At 44.8% G+C, this 20,312-nt stretch overlaps 1 protein-coding gene across 1 annotated transcript in view; it reads right to left on the bottom strand.

Annotated features, from left to right (window-relative positions):
• The window catches only part of MYT1L (myelin transcription factor 1 like), a 569,059-nt gene that overhangs the window by 227,858 nt on the left and 320,889 nt on the right, over nt 1-20,312 (bottom strand). The window contains exons 4-6 of the mRNA XM_029051295.2: nt 14,344-14,398; nt 14,128-14,161; nt 13,765-13,827 (exon numbers count right to left, since the gene is read on the bottom strand). Coding sequence (XP_028907128.1) covers nt 13,765-13,827; nt 14,128-14,161; nt 14,344-14,398 — 152 coding nt within the window. The remainder of the gene's footprint in view (nt 1-13,764; nt 13,828-14,127; nt 14,162-14,343; nt 14,399-20,312) is intronic.

The raw sequence follows: 20,312 nt of genomic DNA, 5'->3' as shown, positions 1-20,312 counted from the left end.
TGAAGTGACTTGTCCAAGCTCACACGGCAGACAGGTGGCAGAGCTGGGATTAGAACCCATGACCTTCTGAGTCCCAGGGCTGTGCTCCATCCACTAGGCCAGGCCAGGTCTAGGAGTCCAAAGGCTTAGGCTCGAGTTCCAGGTCTGCCACTTGCCTGCAGTGTGACCTCGTCTAAGTCATTTGATCTCTTTGGGAAGCAGCGCGGCTCAGTGGAAAAGAGCCTGGACTTGGGCGTCAGAGGTCATGAGTTCGACTCCCGGCTCTGCCGCTTGCCAGCTGTGTGACTGTGGGCGAGTCACTTTACTTCTCTGGGCCTCAGTTACCTCATCTGTAAAATGGGGATTAACTGCGAGCCTCACGTGGGACGACCTGATGACCCTGTATCTCCTCCAGCGCTTAGAACAGTGCTCTGCTTAGAACAGTGTAAGCGCTTAACAAATACCAACATTATTATTATTATTTAGGCCTCAGTCTTCTTATCTGAAAAAAGGGGATATTAAACCCTGGCTTTACCTTTCGTCGTGTGGACAACAACGGTGTCAGTCACACGCCACGGCTTAGAGGAAAAAGAAGCTTTATGTAATCAACGTATTGCGTTTACTTGGCTAACAATATTGCAACTGAAACTTCTTCATAGAATTCTATCGACCTACGGTAGGTATTTGTTGCGACCATCTGTTTGCAAAGCTCTAAGTGACTGGGAGAGTAGAAAGAAATTAGTCAATTAGTCAATTGTATTTATTCAGCGTTTACTGTGTGCAAAGCACTGTACTAAGCACTTGGGAGAGTACAATATAACAAAAAAAACAGACACATTCCCTGTCCGCAGTGAGCTTACATGATCACAGCCTTCAAAGAGCTTACAAACTAGGTGGGGAGATTTTCTCTAAAATTCATTACAGATCAGAGGATCAGGAAATAGGGGGACGCATATGAAAATTAGCTTGAACCTATATAGGGGATATAGAGGTATGTATATCAATGCCACAGATCATTTTTAGTACACAAGGCCTTGGGGTGTGCAGAAGTGCTGAAGTGGGAGCTGGTGGGAATATAAACTGGGAAGAGCAGGGATTCATCATTAGAGAAGCAGCGTGGCTTAGTGGAAAGAGCATGGACTTTAGTTGCCATTGTCTTTATGAGATGTTCTTCCCCTCGACTCTATTTATCGCCGTCGTTCTCGTCTGTCCGTCTCCCCCGACTAGACCGTGCGCCCGTCAAACGGCAGGGACCGTCTCTATCTGTTGCCGACTTGTTCATTCCGAGCGCTTAGTCCAGTGCTCTGCACATAGTAAGGGCTCAATGAATACTATTGAATGAATGAGTCAGAGGATGTGGGTTCTAATCCCGCCTCTGCCACTTTTCTGCTGTATGACTTTGGGCAAGTCACTCAACCTCTCTGGGCTTCAGTCCCCGCATCTGTAAAATGGGGATGAAGTCTGTGAGCCCCATGTGGAACAACTTGATTACGCTGTATCAACCCCATTACTTAGAACAGTGCTTAGCAAATAGTAAGAGGTTAACAAATACCATAATCCTTATCATTATCAGAGTTCACCGTAGCCACAGGCAGCGACATTCAGACCTATGCACCAATTTGCAGCACACGTATTTTGAATTTTTAAGACTCGTGAGGGCACCTTTTTCATCATTAATCAAGAATCCAGACAAAGGGCATAATGCTAAATCCAGACAGCAGCCAATACAGACCCCTAGTCCATTAAGGATTCTCTGTCAAAACACACGCTCCTGTTTGCGGTACTCCATTTGAAAATTCCTATGCTTTATCTTTCAGGGTACCAGATTGTCTTGAAAAGAAAAAAATAACGAACTAGATTAAGGAGTGTTGCTGTGTTCATCAAAAGATCCAAAATATCTCCTACAATGAATGAATCATTTTACTAAACAGGGTGAAAGTCCAGTGCCCGTCATGCACAAAATTTGCAACGGTACACACAGCTTGTACACTCACCCTCACACAGTCTGCTGGGAAGGTTTTTCCTCAGGAAAACCTCTTAGGCTCCTCTGGTTCTCATTTTCCTTCCGTAATAAAGACTAAAGAGCCGCTCAGTCGAAAACGATGCGTCTGCAGCTATGATTCTATTTATCTCTTTTGATGGTATCGATGCCTATTTGCTTTGTTTTGTTGTCCGTCCCAACCCCTTCTAGACTGCGAGCCCATTGTTGGGTAGGGATTGTCTCTATCTGTTGCCCAATTCTACTTCCCAAGCGCTTAGTTCAGTGCTCTGCACACAGTAAGCGCTCAATAAGTTCGACCGAATGAATGACAAAGGTGATACGTCTCCTCTAGTTCCCCGTCCTCACTCAGTTAGCCTTACATCACGATGAGACACCTTCGCACCTTCCGCCTGGCTCTCCGCTTTAAACAGATACGTTGGCCGACCTCCATTTTTGCACAGAGTGCCACCACGCTCCGCTAGCAAATCGGTGTTAAAATATGTATGTCCCAACTCCCGATTTACGGTATCGGTGACAAATAGTCAAAAGGACCGGGCTTGCCGTAAACTTTACGGATGGACTGGCGGCGGGGCACTATAATGTCTCATAAAGGATTGGGAGGGGGGTGTGGGGAGTGGAGGGGTTATTTATCCCCGTGGATTCATGAACTAAAACACAGATAGACTTACTGTGTGGTGGCGTGCGCGGAATTTTTCATAACTATCTCACAGTGCACTCTGTTGTTCAGCAGCCAGACATTAATTAGAGCATTCAACAGACACTGCAATGTGTTCTACTCGCCCAAGTGCATCTTCATTTTTCACTTGCAGGGCCTTACTAATTAAAATCAGCTTTGCAATTAAATGTGGAAAATTGTGTTAAACTTTCAAGCGTGGTTACGGAAAAAAAAAAGTAATTATTTTTAGAGTATTTTATTTTGATGCAAATGAATTTTCCATCAAAGTGAAACTAAAAAAGGGGAGGTACGAGGATTTCTCTCTCTCTTTCTCTCTCTCTCTCTCTTTTTTTTTTTTTGGTATTATAGATGCTCTTCTCAGTTGCAAGTTGCAGCATTCCACTATCTCTCTGCCAGGAGCTGGCCCTGTTCCAATGCTTTAGTGAGTGCTATCTGTCAAGGCATGAATAATACAGCCTCTAGGCTGTCGGCAGAATCCAAATGAGGCATACATCAGGAAGCAAGCACTCGACTTTAGCTCCAAAACATGCTCCTGTGAAGACAGGCAATTATTCACCCACTGCTGCAGCCATGACAATCAAACTGGTGGGTGAAAAGGTATCTGGAATGAAAAAAAAATTTGAATGCAAAAAATATGGCGCAACGAGCCCCAGAAAATTCAATAATTTTCCTGTAATAAGAGAGAAATGCCAGTCCTCCCCGATTTGGAGGCTTTTCACTTTCAAGGTGACAGCCTGAATGCGGGCGCTGGGTTTCTAAATTGAGGTGGATGAGGAATATGTCAAGGGTGGGCCACAGAAGTCACCCGATCAGCTTTCGTCAAGACCAAATACAATGGTGCTCGATCTACTGTGAGTACTTAAAGCCGATCTTATTATAAAACAAAATCCTCAGTGGAAATGTACAAAACTGACCCCGCTATGAAACGTCCGAAACGACCTACGGATGACAGCGCAAAGGAAGACAAGGTGGCATTGACATTTATCTAGACCGTAAGCTCACTGGGGGCCAGGAATGTGTTCATTGTTGTATTGTACTCTCCCAAGCGCTTACTACAGTGTTCTGCCCATTGTAAGTGCTCAATAAATATAAGTGAATGAATGAATGGAGTTTTTTAACAAAAATAATAAAAATAATGGAACTTATGTATTTAGTATATGCCAGGTACTGTACTAAGCACTGGGGAGGAATACAAGCAGATCGGGTTGGACACAGTCCCTGCCCCACACTGGGCTCACAGTCTTAATCCCCATTTTCCAGATGAGGTAACTGAGGCCCAGGGAAGTGATTTGCCCAAGGTCCTACAGCAGACAAGTGACAGAGCAGGGATTAGAACCCATCACCTTCTAGCTCCCAGGTCTGTGCTCTAGCCACTAGGCCATGGAAGACTTCTAGGGCAACAGAAAAGGGGTGATTACGGGACAGGTGAAATGACCAAGGCAACCCATGTCCCTTCTTATCTTTGTTCTCTCTTAGTTCGTACAAAAAAAAAGGCTCATTTTTCAAAAGAGTTCAAATCTCATTAATTGCAAATTTTCCCGATTATACCTCAGAACTTCCCTTGATGATGGCATTCGAGAATTTATTACATAGTTTCATCTAATTATCGTCTTTCTGTGAGAAGTTACCGATTTGTTGACTTTCCGATAGTTCACTTAAGAGCTCTTCCACCTGGAATGAAACCCCCAATCCCTTAGTGTTTGATTCTGATCACGTGGTCCCTGACGTTCAGCTTGCGGGACAATGAGATTACAAGTTTAGCAGCTGATATTTTTTCAAACTAAGCTTCCTTTGGGGTCTTTCACCTAAAACCTGAAATGACCTGAAAAATGGTGAAGCATCATGGCAGAAATGTGTTTCCTGTGTCCAGAGGTTTAAAGATAATGCAAACTGTAGAAGTTTTATACACACACACACACACACACACACACATATATGTATCAATGGTAATGGTGAGATAATTAATAATAATAACAATAATGGTATTAGTTAAGTGCTTACTATGTTCAAAGCACTGTTCTAAGCACTGGAAGGATACAAGGTGATCAGGTTGTCCCATGTGGGGCTCACATTTAATACCCCCTTTTTACAGATGAGGTCACTGAGGCACAGAGAAGTCAAGTGACTTGACCGAAATCACACAGCTGACTAGAGGCGGAGCCGGGATTAGAACCCCTGACCTCTGACTCCCAAGCCCGGGCTCTTTCCACTGAACCACGTCCCTTCAATAGGAAATGAGGACGTTATCTATCCGCTGGATACCTTGTTCACAGATTGAACGTTCCAAACATATACTCGATCATTCGTATTTATGGAGAGCTTACTGTGCGCAGAGCACTGTACTAAGCACTTGGGAGAGTACAATACAACAGAGTTGGTGGACACAGTCTCTGCTCACGCTGGGTTCGCAGTCGAAAGGGGAGGCAGATAAACAACGTAAATAAATACATTTCAGATACATACCTAAGTACTGTGACTGTGTACTGATTAGACCGTGAGCCCGTCAGTGGGCAGGGATTGTCTCTATCTGTTGCTGAATTGTCCATTCCAAGCGCTTAATACAGTGCTCTGCACCTAGTAAGCGCTCAATAAATACTATTGAATGAATACTGTGGGGATGAGAGAGGGGTAAATAAAGGGAGCAAATCTAAGTAATAATGTTGGTATTTGTTAAGTGCTTACTATGTGCAGGGCACCGTTCTAAGCGCTGAGGTAGATACAGGATAATCAGGTTGTCCCACGTGAGTCTCACAGTCTTCATCCCCATTTTCCAGATGAGGGAACTGAGGCCCAGAGAAGTGAAGTGACTCGCCCACAGTCACCCAGCTGACGAGCGGCGGAGCCGGGATTGGAACCCAGGACCCCTGACTCCCAAGGCCGGGCTCTTTCCACTGAGCCCCACTAAGTGCAAAGACAACACAGAAGGGAGTGGAAGGAAGGGAAGTGAGGGCTTAGTCAGGGAAGGCCTCTTAGAATACATGTGCCTTCAAATAACGGGTTGACGTTGGGGAGAGTCATTGTCTGTGCTATATGAGGAGGGCGGATGGTCCGGGCCAGAGGCAGGATGTGGGCAAGAGGTTAGCGGAGAGATGGAGAAAATACAGGTACATCTATAAGATTTTTAGGGAATCTATATAATCTATAAGGTTTTAGGCAAAAGATTAAGGGAACCTTTACTCCCGGGTAATCAATCAATCGATGAGTCGTATTTACTGAGCTGCTACCGCGTGCAGAACATTGTACTAAGTGCTTGCGAGAGTACAATATAACAAAGCGAGAGACACATTCCCTGCTCACAAAAAAATAAATGGCAAAGCAAGGGCCACTGGACGATCGATGAATAAATGGTGTTTGCTGAGCACTTACCGTGTGCAGAGCATTATACTTAGGAGAGCACAATGGAACTGCACTGTTGAGAAGCACTGTGTCTTTGTGGAGAGAGCACAGGCCAGAGAGTTAAAAGGAACTGGGTTCTAATCCCGGCTCCGTCACTTGCTTGCTGTGACATCTCGGGCAAGTCATATAACTTCTCTGTGCCTCAGATACCTCATCTGTAAAATGGGGATTAAAACTGTGAGCCCCACGGGGGACGATCTGATCACCCTGTATCGCCCCGGCGCTTAGAACAGTGCTTTGCACGTAGTAAGGGCTTAACAAATACCACCATTATTAAAATTTGGGGGAAGCAGCGTGGCTCAGTGAAAAGAGCCCGGGCTTCGGAGTCAGGGGTCATGGGTTCGACTCCCGGCTCTGCCACTCGTCAGCTGTGTGACTGTGGGCAAGTCACTTCACTTCTCTTTGTCTCAGTTCCCTCATCTGTAAAATGGGGATTAACTGTGAGCCTCACGTGGGACAACCTGATTCCCCGTATCTCCCCCAGCGCTTAGAACAGTGCCCTGCACATCGTAAGCGCTTAACAAATACCACTATTATTATTATTAATGTAGCAGAATCCTGCTTGCAATGTGCTCCTGCTTGCCTGATTCAACTGCTCTGATTATTTTCGAGTTTACTGGCCAGGATTCACCCACCCTAGGTAGAGAAAGGGAAATGGCAGAGTCCGAAGACTGGTAGTCTTTTCTTCCCTTTAATTTAGGTCTACTGAGATCTATTAGATTCATCTGCAAATACCCCGAGAGAATGTGACACCAAAAGGACATAAAAAATGTCAGTGATATAAAACTTAACAATGCTTTGGAACAAAAACTAGGCAATTATTAAGAATTGTTTTTTGTTTTTAACGGTGGAGAATGACAATAGTACCCCGTCGGGTTTGATAGTTCCAGTAAAATGCAACTTTAAGGTTAGTAGTCCTAATGCTAAAGAATGAATCAACCGATCAATAAATAGCTTCCACTGATAGCTTATAGTGTAGAGTAATAATAATAATAATAATAATGATGTTGGTATTTGTTAAGCGCTTACTATGTGCAGAGCGCTGTTTTAAGCGCTGGGGTAGATACGGGGGAATCGGGTCGTCCCACGTGAGGCTCACAGTTAATCCCCATTTTGCAGATGAGGTAACTGAGGCACAGGGAAGTTAAGTGACTTGTCCAAAGTCACACAAATGACAAGTGGCAGAGCTGGGATTCGAACTCATGACCTCCGACTCCCAAGCCCGGGCTCTTTCCGCTGAGCCACCTGTACTAAGCACTTGGGAGAGTACAGAAGAATTACTAGACATGATCCCTTCCCTCAGAGAACTGACAATCCTATGAAAGAGAAAGATGCTAAAATATATTATACAATTTTAGGTAGCTGGAAGGTAATAATGATAATTATGGTAATTTTTAAGTGCTTATTATGTGCCAGACACTGTACTAAGCCCTGGGGTGAATACAAGTAAATCGGGGTGGACACAGTCCTTGTCCCACATGGGGCTTACAGTCATTCATTCATTCATTCATTCATTCATTCATTCAATCGTATTTATTGAGGGCTTACTGAGTGCGGAGCACTGTACTAAGCGCTTGAAAAGTGCAATCGGGCAACGGGTAGAGACAAGCCTTACCCAACAATGGGCTCACAGTCTAGAAGGGGGAGACAGACGACAAAACAAAACAAGTAGATAAACATCAGTAGCATCAAAATAGATCAATAGAATTAAAGATAGATACACATCGTTAATAAGATAAATAGAATAATAAATGTGTAAAAATATACATAAGTGCTGAGGGGGCGGGGGAAGGGAGAGAGCAGAGGGAGGGAGGTGTGGTGATGGGGAGGGGAGGAGGAACAGAGGGAAAGGGGGGCTCAGTCTAGGAAGGCCTCCTGGAGGAAGTGAGCTCTCAGTAGGGCTTTGAAGAGGGGAAGAGAGCTAGTTTGGGGGATGTGAGGAGGGAGGGCGTTCCGGGACAGAGGTGGGACGTGGGCCAGGGGTCGACGGCGGGACAGGCGAGGACGAGGGTCAGTGAGGAGGATGGCAGAAGCGGAGGAGCGGAGTGTGTGGGCTGGGCTGGAGAAGGAGAGAAGAGAGGTGAGGGAGGAAGGGGCAAGGGGATGGACAGCTCTGAAACCAGGAGTGAGGAGAATTTACTTCATACAAAGTTTGACAGGCAACCACTGGAGATTTTTGAGGAGGCAGGTGACACGCCCAGTGCGTTTCTGGGCAGTCTCAATCCCCATTTTACAGATGAGGTAACTGAAGCCCAGAGAAGTGAAGTGATTTGCCCAAGGCCACACAGCAGAAAAGTGGTGTGGCCGGGATTAGACCCGTTGACTCCCAGGCCCGTGCTCTATTCATTACGCCACGCTGCTGCTCGTATAGGGTAACAGGCGGGTGGGGATGGAACTCAAGTGTCGGGCTCCTCAGAGGAGCTGAAGTGAAAGTGCGAGGGGCATATAAAACCAGAGAAGAGTGACTAACTAGGGAAAGATTGTAAACTCACTGTGGGCAGGGTATGTGTCTGTTATACTGTTGCATTGGACTCTCCCAAGCGTTTAGCATCGTGCCCTGCACACGGTAAGCGCTCAATAAATACGATCAACTGATGGGAAGGTTTCCGGAGAAGGTGTGATTTCAGAAGGTTATGAAGACGGTGAAAGCAGTGGTCTGCCAGATGTGAAGAGGGAGGGACTTCCAAGTGAAAGGGAGTGTGTTAAATGGGAAAGGTGAGAATGAGGAATATTCATTCGATTCATTCACTTGTATTTACTGAGCGCTTACTGTGTGTAGAGTGCTGTACTAAGCGCTTGGGAGAGTATACTACAACCATAAACAGACAGGTTCCCTGCCCACAGCGAACTTTCGGTCTAGAGGGGGGACAGTAAGGAGATTGGCTTGAAAGGAAGCAAGAGTGTGAGCTGGCCTCTGGTGGGAGAAGAGAGAGGGTCAGAAGGTGGGAGAGAGCGGATGGAATGACTTAAAACTGAGGGGCCGCTACTAGAGGACTAAAGGCATGGGGAGATGTGTGTCTAACGATGCTTTAGAAATATGACGGGGGAGGCAGAGTGAAATATGACTGAAAATGGGAAAGGACTGTTATTTGGATTGTGGGCGGCAATGCCGGCAAGTTGGGGCCGATCAGATATTTGAAAAGATCATGAGGCAGGGTTATGCAAATGGAAAATGATTCAGTACAGTAGGAGGTGACCCGGAAGTGCATACCCTGTGGAATGAACGGATTTTCAGTAAATAATAATAATGTTGGTATTTGTTAAGCGCTTACTATGTGCCGAGCACTGTTCTAAGCGCTGGGATAGACATAGGGGAATCGGGTTGTCCCACGTGGGGCTCACAGTCTTAATCCCCATTTTACAGATGGGGGAACTGAGGCACAGAGAAGTGAAGTGACTCGCCCAGAGTCACACAGCCAACAAGTGGCAGAGCTGGGATTCGAACTCATGAGCCCTGACTCCAAAGCCCGTGCTCTTTCCACTGAGCCACGCTGCTTCTCCAACTCTCGGTGGGCAAGGAATATGCCTACAAACCTGGTTGTGCTGTACTCGCCCAACCGCTTACAACGCAGAAGACTCTCAATATATATCACTGATCGTCGGATTGATCGATCGATTGACTGAGGCATGGATTGTCATCACGCCGACGTGTTTGCTGTTTCTGTCTCTCACACATACAATTAAAATCTCATCAGCAGTCACGTCGTCTTCAAATCGGATCACCAGCTAGGTGTATTTTGATGGGAATTGTATTTCCTTGTAAGTGTCCTACTATTTAAGATTAAATTAGGCATCACACAATGAATTCTGCAGGTTAACGCTCACCAAAGATAAAACTCCCTCCTGCCTGAAATCCTCCAGACACTCTCCCGCTCTTCCAAGCCTTACTGAAGGCGCATCTCTTCCAAGAGGCCTTCCCAGACTAAACCCCACTTTTCCTCATCTGCTACTCCCTTCTGTGTCACCCTGACTTGCTCCCTTTGCTCTTCCCCCATTTCACTACCCCACAGCACTTCATGTATATATCTGCCATTTTATTTATATCGGTGCCTGTTTACTTGGATTGATGTCGGTCTCCCCACCCCTAGACTGTGAGCTCATTTTGGGTCGGGATTATCTCCCTTCATTGCTATATTGTACTTTCCCAAGCGCTTAGTACAGTGCTCTGCACACAGGAAGGCTCAATAAGTACTATTGATTGAATGAATGAATGATAAAACTCTAACTGATTTGCCCTTTTGTCTCTAATACTTACTGGGCACTCAAATATTTGCCTTCAGTGTGAATAGATCTGTTTCATGAATTAAGAAAAATGGAAACCTTAATTCGAGCTCAGTAGTTAAAAAAAAATTGATCAAATTGAAGTTTAACATTACTGTTAAGGAAATAAAAGTTCAGGAATTAGTGAACCGATTTTTGATTATCTGGGTTCCAGATGAAGTAAGTATCATTCATCCTAAGTAGGGAGTCGCTTTGCTACTGTGACCTAGAGGTCTCACATTGTTATTAAGTTCTTTGGAAATTGTAATTTGAATACACTTCTGCTCTCCTCAAAAACCTCCAGTGGGTGCCTATCGACCTTCGCGTGAAACAAAAACTCCTCACTCTTGGCTTCAAAGGTGTCCATCCCCTTGCCCCCTCCTACCTCACCTCCCTTCTCTCTTTCTACAGTCCACCCCATACACTCTGCTCCTCCGCTGCTCACCCCCTCACTGTCCCCCGTTCACGCCTCTCCCACCGTTAATCCGTGGCCCACGTCCTCCCACTGACCTGGAACGCCCTCCCTCCTCACCTCTGCCAAACTCACTCTCTTCCCCTCTTCAAAGCCCTACTGAGAGCTCACCTCCTCCAGGTGGCCTTCCCAGACTGAGCCCCCCTTTCGTCTGCTCTTCCCACCCCCCCAGCACTATGCTCATTTGTATATATTATTTATCACCCTATTTATTTTGATAATGAGGTGTACATCTCCTTGATTCTATTTACCTTGATGATGTTGTCTTGTTTTTGTTTTGTTCTGTTTTGCTTTGCTGTCTGTCTCCCCCGATTAGACTGTAAGCCCGTCAATGGGCAGGGATTGTCTCTATCTGTTGCCGAACTGTACCTTCCCAGCGCTTAGTACAGTGCTCTGCACATAGTAAGCGCTCAATAAATGCTACTGAATGAATGAATTGAGTTCAAAAATGGTGCTGAATATAAAAATACAGAAAAACAGGACTTCTAAAGCAATTTTAAATTCTCAGTTGGTATCTGGATTTGGATCATTTAAAAATGTTTTGTATGATATGAATGCTTATTATCAGGAAAAATTATTTGTATTCAATTTTTAAAATTGATAAAATAAAGAAGAAAGTTTAGGATTAAAATTCGCTAGAACTTCAATATATTTCCCATTAAGAGTGTGATCTCTTTTCAAACGAATGGACATCTATTAGCTGGCTACAATCCGACTTGCTCGATTGACAATTAGGCTGAGGAAAAATAGAATGAAATAATTTTACAAGAACAAAAAACCCCACCGACGTTTGATACACTTCCAAATTGGACTGCCATTGTGAATTCTCACCAAAATTTCAACTAATTTGCAGCTCTAAAATCCAGGCTGTTCATGAATTCACACACTAGAATCATGTCATGAAAGCAAAATGCAGAATTAACATCTCATAACTTCACCTCATCTCACCCAACCTCACATGCATTGCCTAGGAAAAATAGTCTATACGAGTGTGTGTACACACATATATACACACACACACACACACACACATTACAAAATTTAGCAACAGTGTACAGTGGTATAAATACAATTTAATTTGGAAACTGCCTTTTGTTTCCTTTCCAGAAGAAAAAAACTTGGACATGCAAAAGTTAGTAAATTTCGTCAGTTATGTATTGAAATACTTTGGAGATTTTTTGTACCCCCTCGACCCCCCGTTAACTTCTAGACAAGGTAATTCTGAAATTAATAAGTTGATATGACTCATTATACCTGTTCTGGTTTGTATTTGAAAGGAAGTAAATTAAGGAAAGCTCCTTCATATTCTCATAAAATCTATCTAAATAATTTCCTCTGACCCTAGTTTCATAACCTCCTTGTAGTTTTCCTTGAGTTAAGAAGCTGGAAAATGTGTCGATGGCACCAAATAATAATAATTACAATGGTATTTGTTAAGCGCTTACTATGTGCCAAGCACTGTTCTAAGCGCTGCAGTAGATACAAGGTAATCAGGCTGTTCCACGTGGGGCTCACAGTCTTAATCCCCATTTTACAGATGAGGTGGCTGAGGCATAGAGAAGTTAAACGACTTGCCCAAAGTCACACAGCAGACAAGTGGCGGAACAAGGATTAGAACCCACATCCTCTAACTCCCAAGCTCAGGCTCTTTCCACTGAGCGATGCTGTTTCTCCTCATATTTCCCACTCCTCCCGTTATGCTCTTAAGAATAACCAACTGGGATTTTTCCATAATTTGGTGTTCATCATTCAGTCCACTGAATAACTACCTTTATTTAAGCTCTACATTTAAGGATAACAGAAAATAAATTAAACATGGAGTTCAGAAATGAACCTAGATAGGGGTGCAAGGGGCTAGGGCCACTTGGAGACAATGAAATGACTGCAATCTTCTCATTTGAATATTCGGTTTTGCTTGGAAAACTTCTAAATAACTAAAATACATCGTCAAAACTTAAGGACAATTAAAAATGGAAATTGCAGGTCACGAGAAGGATCGTAAAATTGCAAATTAAGCCATTTTCATTCTGAAAACTAGTTTTCCTCAAAAAAACTTGTTGAATAAAATGGGTCAGCGCATTCTCTTGGCAATGATCACAACTAAAGGCTACAAGTAATGATAATGCTTATTATATCATGTGATAAATAATGGAACACACTTCTCAATAAAATTAGAGGTATGGTCTGCACATACTGCACTCTCCTAGATAGCATTTACAGGGCTGTAAAGATTAAGCTCTAAATCACTTTTTAATACCAGTATGCAAAACATAATGCACGTAGAGAGATTCCACCACGTGGAAATGCAGTCGGCTTTAAGGAGCCGTACTAACATCCTTTCCAAATGCATTAAAAACAAAGCCTGAATGTCGATGTCTACTTAGTGCCGATCTGTCCTAGATCTTGACCTTTGAATCTATCTTCATCACGAATCTCCTTTCTATTCCAGGGCTGGTATTTTCGGTTCTGATATGAGCCATGCTAAATGATACAAGTTACACTAGCTCAGAAATGTCAACAGGGTCACATTTGTTTGGCCACACGTAATCGGTGAAATTGCAAGTAAAAATGAGCAAAGATAGGCAATACAAACAAGCGATGTCAGTAAAACGGAGGGGGTTTTTTGCTTGTTGTTTTTTTTTTCCCTGTATGGCATTCAACATGATAATCCCCTGCAGGTAGAAAATGTAGAACACTATATATATAAGAAAAAGAAACGACGATTCCTAATTTACACCTCCTTTTTTTAGTCATTAGTTCTGCGGGGTATAGACGGGGTAGACACACTTCTGCTCTGAGATCCTTAAAATAAAGGAGAGAGTTTTAGAAAGAGAAGGCAAAGATGAAGAGCTTTTTTTTTTTTAAGTTCAACTGGCCACTGTTTCCTCATTTTGTTCAGGTCATTAATACGGTATGTCAGATAAAGTGGTCATCAAATCCTTCTGTTCCATTAGGGGAAAAAAAATATATGGGCATTACCTTCTGTGTCTTGCATATTTGCCACTAACGTGACCACTGCCATCACAGCCAGGAGTAGGACAGCTGCAAGAGGAAGAAATTAATTATATAAGGTACCAGCAGGCCGTAGAGAGATTATCCTAAAAGCAGGCGGTAAGTATTAGAGAGGTGGAGGGCCACAAAGGCAGAAAGGGAGAAATCAAATAACCGAGAGGAAAGGAAAGAGGGGATGCTTTTTATTAGCAAGTCTCAGGGGAATTAATTTCATCGGTGCAGTAGGGCATGAGCAGACCATCAATGAACTTGAAAGTGCATTATACCCATTAAAAGGCATGAATTTTCTAAATTGCTAATGGGGATACATTTTATGCTCAGAGCACTAACCTGAACAGCTCCTGTATGGCTGGTTCCACGGGAACTGCAGAGAGATGGAAAATATATAAAAATTTATCATCTATTACGAGAACCCCTCTCCGACAGAAGACCGCCAAAGAGGTTGTGTAAAAGCAAGGGCCGCGGTGGATCGAGCGAGGAGATTCTGGAGGGTGAAGGTCACCCTGAGCAGGAGCCTGGAGTGATTTAGCGAAGGGAGAGACCTACCTCGAACACCTTTGGAGCGTGTGCGGTGACGTTTTTCATCTGCATCAACCTCCATCTGGGAATAGATTAGCAGGCAGTCAATGAACTTATCCCGCGTGCCCGGACTCTCCTAAAGCACAGACTCATACATGCCATCACCCGCACAGTTTACGTTCCATTCTGTTCTGGAAGGAAAAGTCCCCTCCTAAAGAGAGTTTCGGGGAAAAAGCCCCGAACGCGTTAGCGTGGTTTCATTTTTTCTTCATTTGCAACAAAACGTCGATCTTCTCCAATCCGCTGGCACATCCTGGATGGATTTTTAGGAAAGCTAAATGCACCGGGTTGTCTCCGTTATTTAACTTCAAATCAACTGAAGCTAATCTGAAATGCATTTAGTCCATGTCCTGCACAAGGAAGGTGTGAAATAATGATGCGGGGTGAGGACGGTGATGATAACTATAGTAGGCAGCTGCATGGTTGGAAACTCCATGCTGTAGGTCCCCCATAGTAATGGAAGGAGGATTTATTATGGCTCCAGCTCTGCCACTTGTCTGCCACTTGTGTGACCTTAGGAAAGTCACTTCACTTCTCTGGGCCTCGGTTACCTCATCTGTAATATGGGGATTGAGACTGTGAGCCCCACGTGGGACGGGGACTGTGTGCAACCCGATTTGCTTGTATCTACCCCGGCACTTGATACCGTGCCTGGCACATAGTAAGCACTTAACAAATACCATAAATTATTATTATTGTGGCTAACTAATTAAGAAAAGGAGAAGCAGACAGAGGAAAGTGAAAGGTCCAAAAAAGATTTTCTCAAGGTTGAATGCTGAGGGTCAGAGAAATTGGCCTTGCACTTCGCTTTGCACTCTCTCTCCCTCCTCCCTCCCTCAGACCCACAAAATTTATGTACTTCTCCATAATTCATTGATTTATTTACATTCATATCTGCATGTACCCCTCTAGAATGTAAGCTCTTCTGGGCTGGGAACGGGTCTACCAACTCTATTATACCGTATTCCCTGCAGCGCTTAGTGAAGTGCTCTGAGCAAAGTAAGCATTCAATAAATATCATGGACTGGTTGACTGACATTGATACTTGGCATATAATTATTTAGTAAGCACTCAATGAATATCATTGATTGATTGATTGACGTTGATACCCGGCATATAATCATTTAGTAAGCACTCAGTAAATATCATTGATTGATTGACATTGATACCTGGCACATAATCATTTAGTTAGTTAGTCTAGTGGAAAGAGCACAGGCCTGGGAATCAGAGGACCTGGGTCCTAATCCTGACTCTGGCACTTGTCAGCTGTGCGACTTTGGGCAAGTCACTTCATTTCTCTGGGTCTTGGTTCCCTCAACTGTAAAATGGGGATTAAGACTGTGAGCCTGACGTGGGACAACCTGATCACCTTGTATCCTCCCCGGTGCTTAGAACAGTGCTTGGCACACAGTAAGTGCTTAACAAATGCCATCATTATTATTACTTGCCTGCTGTGTGACCTTAGGTAAGTCACTTTACTCCTCTGTGTCTCAGTTTCCTGATCTATAGAATGGGGATTCAATGTCTGCCCTCCTACTTAGACGATGCGTACCATGTGGGACAGGGACTGTGACCAATCTGATTGACTCGCATCTCTCCCACTGTTTAGAACAGTGCTTGGCACATAATAAGCACTTGGAGAAATACCATAATCATCACTATCATAGTTTGGTCAGTCAATCAGTGGCATTTAATAATGTTGGTATTTGTTAAGCGCTTACTATGTGCAGAGCACTGTTCTAAGCACTGGGGTAGGCCCAGGGTAATCAGGTTGTCCCACATGAGGCTCACAGTCTTCATCCCCATTTTACAGATGAGGTAACTGAGGCACAGAGAAGTTAAGTGACTCGCCCACAGTCACACAGTTGACGAGTGGCAGAGGTGGGATTCGAACCCATGACCTCTGACTCCTAAGCCCGGCCTCTTTCCACTGAGCCACGCTGAAGAGCTACAGAGGCGATGATGAGGTGGGTTTCTCTGCCACTTGTCAGCTGTGTGACTGTGGGTGAGTCACTTCACTTCTCTGTGCCGCAGTTACCTCATCTGTAAAATGGGGATTGAGACTGTGAGCCCCACGTGGGACAACCTGACTCCCCAATGTCTACCCCAGCGCTTAGAACAGTGCTCTGCACATAGTAGCGCTTGACAAATACCAATATTATTATTCTTATTATTCAAAGTATTTAGGGGTCACGGACCCATACGCATAGACAGTGTAGAATGGAGTGGGTCAGCGAGGAGCTCCTGAAGGAGATACGATCTCTGCAGGGCTTTGAAGAGGGGGAGATCGGTGGTCTGTCCGACATGAAGGGGAAAGGAATTTCCGGCCGGAGAGATACGTTAGATTGCTTTCTAGTTACTTCCTTGTCCTTGGTTCTACTCTAGTCACTGAATATATTAGGTATTTCCCCATCACGCTGGGTGATTAATGCAAAACCAATCTTTTAGCCTTCACCTAGGAAGCCCATCTATTGTGTCTAAAAGACCACCTCAGATGAGCCGCTAAAGAATGAATCACAACCAGAACAATAGAGGAATCCATTATCCATCAGCCATATGGAGATCTCTTCTGCAGCCACCTCTAAATCTTTCCGCTGTGAATAGCCTTGCCGAGCATGGATAACTGAATCCGTGAACCAGACTGGCTGCCTCCACAATGACGGAAATAAATTAAAGGTCGCGGTGGATGGGATGAACCTTGAGCGTAAGCTCCTCGAGAGCAGGGATCACGTCTACCAACTGTATTGTATTCTTCCAAGTGTTCCTTCCACTGCTCCGCACACAGTAAGCCCTCAAATACCAGTCGATTATCAATCAATCAGGGGTGCATATCGAGTGCTTATGACATTTAATAATTATGGTATTTTTTAAGCGCTTACTATGTGCCAGGCACCGTGGATGCAAGCAGATGGGGTTGGGCACAGTGCCTGTCCCACATGGAGCTCACATTCTCAATCACCATTTTACAGACGAGGCAATTGAGTCACAGAGAAGTGAAGGTACTTGCCCAAGGTCACATAGCTGACAAGTGGCAGAGCCAGGTTTAGAACCCTCGGCCTTCTGACTCCCAAACTAGTCTCCATCCACTACGTCATGCTATTAAGAGTTTACTACGTGCCAGGCACTGTACTAAGTGCTGGGGTCGACACGAGATAATCAAGTCGAACGCACAGTACAACAAAGTTGGTGAACACGTTTACAGTCGAGAGGGGGAGACGGAAAAGTAACGGAAATAAATTACGGATGAGTGCAGCGTCGCAGAGAGAGGGGCGAGTATCAAGTGAGATCCAAATGCAGAGACACCTCAGAAGGAAGAGGGAGTTGGGGTAAAAAGGGCTTAATTGGAGGACTCTCAGGGGAGGTGTGATTCGGATTAGGGTCCGAGGGTGGGGAGAGGGTGGTCGGTTGGATATGGACGGGAAAAGAGTGCCAGCCCAGTGAGAGGAAGTGGGTGAGGAGCAGGAGGCTAGGCAGATGGGAGAGAGGCACAGTGTGTACGTTGGCTTTAGAGGAGCAGACCGTGAGGACTAGGTTGTAGTGGGAAATCAGCGAGAAAAGGTAGGACGGAACGAGCTGGTTGAGCGCTTTAAAACTAATGGTATAGGGGTTTCTGTTTGATGCGGAGGCGGATGGGCATCCACTGGAATTTCTTGAGGAGTGGGGAGTTTTGGAGGCAATGTATTTTTAGAAAAGTGATCCGGGCAGTAGAGTGGACTCCAGTGTGGACTGGAGTTGGGAGAGACAGGAGGCAGGGAGGTCAGCGAGAAGGCCGACGTAGTAGACAAGAAGTGCTCTGCACATAGTAAGCGTTCAATAAATACTATTGAATGAATATATAAGTGCCTGGATCAGCACAATAGGGATCAAGGAGCGAATTGGTGGAGAGGAAGTGGAGACGGTGGTTCGAGGAAACTCAATCGAGGAGTTTGGAGAGGAATGGCAGGAGGGAGATGGGCTATTAACTAGAATAAATGTGGTATTTCTGATATTTGTTAAACGATTACTATGTGGTGGGCACTGTACTAAGGGCTGGGGTGAATACAAGCCAATCAGGACTGTTGGACACGGTCCCTATCCCACGTGGTGCTCACAGTCTCAATCCCCATTTGACAGATGAGGTAACTGAGGCCCACAGAAGTGAAGTGACGTGTCCAAGGTCATAGAGCAGACATGTGGAAGAGTCAGGATTAGAATCCATGACCTTCTGACTCCTAGGCCTTTGATCTATCCATTACACCATGCTGCTCCCCCCTGGAAGGAGACAAGGGGTCAAAGGAGGATTTTTTGGGTTTTTTGTAAGATAGAGCATGAGCGTGCTTGAAAGCAGTTTTAAAGTTGGAAAGTGAACGGTTGAAGATGGTGCTCAGGGAGGGAAAATGGGCTGGAGCAAGTGTTTTAATAACGTGTGAAGAGATGGGATCAGAGGCGCACGTGGAGGGAGTGGACTTTGAGCAGAGATGACAAGTCTCTCGAGACACTACTGGGAAAGATGGGAGAGTCATAGAGGGTGCAGGAGTTCGGCGGTACTGGAAACAAGCATGGGAGATTTTGTAGAGATCACAGCTGATGGTTTCAATTTTATCAGTAAAGTACATGGCCAGATCATTAAGTGAAAGAGATGGCTGACAGGGGTAAACGAACAAGGGATGTGAGGAGGATTAAAATATCCGGAACAGCTGGCACGGACAATGGATATTTGGGTCAAAAAAGATGGGGAAATATTGTTGCTAGGTGGAGGAAAGTGCCAATTAAAACAAATGAGGCTGAATTTGGGATGGACGAGGTCAGCCAGGTGTCTGGATTTCTGCCAGTAGCGCTCTGCGTCTCGAGTACAAGAGTGGAGGGAGCATGGAGAGGCAGCATGGCTTAGTGGCAAGAGCCTGGGTTAGGGTCTAAGAGGACCTGGGTTCTAATCCCGGCTCCGCCATTTGTCTGTTGTGTGACCTCGGGCGAGTCACTTCACTTCTCTGTGTCTCAGTGACCTCATTTGAAAAATGGAGATTAAGACTGTGAGCCCCATGTGGTGCATCTTGATTACATTGTATCTACCCCAGTGCTTAGAACAGTGCTTAGATCATAGTAAGCACTTAAAAAATACCATTATCACTATAATGTGGAGGTGAACCCCCGTGCGGGTTAGTTGTACAAGATCAGTGGAGAGACAGGGGAGAAGAGAGTTGAGTTCAGTGAAGAAGGGCAGTCTTGAAGGTGTCAGTTTTTCTACTAAGAAAAGTTAGTTTGTGTATGTGAGAAGCAGCATGACCTCGTGGATTGAGCCTGGACCTGGGAGTCGAAAGGACCTGGGTTCTAATTCCGGCTCCGTCACTTGTGTGCCATGCGACCTAGGGCAAGTCGCTTCGTTTCTCTGTGCCTCAGTTATCTCATCTGTAAAATGGGGATTAAAACTGTGAGCCCCAAGTGGGACAAGGGACGGAGTTGAACTGGATTAGCTTGTATTCACCCCAAAGATAGAACGGTGCCTGGCACATAGTAAGTATTTAACAGATACTACAGTTATTATTCTTTAGACGGTAAGTTTGTTGTGGGCAGGGGATGTTTCTACCAACTATGTTATATTGTACTCTCCCAAGCATTGAGTATAGTGCTCTGCACATAGTAAGCACTCACTGTGACTGATTGATTGATTGATTCCCTGCTCACAAGCTGACCTTTCCCACTGGTGCGATCCCAGGGCTCTGTTAGGTAAGCGCTCACTAAATACCACTGATTAAAGTCAATGTCACCCACCCTGAACCTATGGCTTCCCCATAATTCTTCTCTTGGATTTAGATTCATTCATTCAGTAGTATTTATTGAGCGCTGACTATGTGCGGAGCGCTGTCCTAAGAGCTGGGAATGTACAATTCGGCAAGAGATAGAGATAATCCCTGCCCATTGACGGGCTCACAGTCTAATCGGGGGAGACAGGCGGACAA

Source organism: Ornithorhynchus anatinus, chromosome X1 (assembly GCF_004115215.2).
Source record: "Ornithorhynchus anatinus isolate Pmale09 chromosome X1, mOrnAna1.pri.v4, whole genome shotgun sequence".
Classification (NCBI taxonomy): Eukaryota; Metazoa; Chordata; class Mammalia; order Monotremata; family Ornithorhynchidae; genus Ornithorhynchus; species Ornithorhynchus anatinus.
This window is presented reverse-complemented; position numbering and strand designations above follow the sequence as displayed.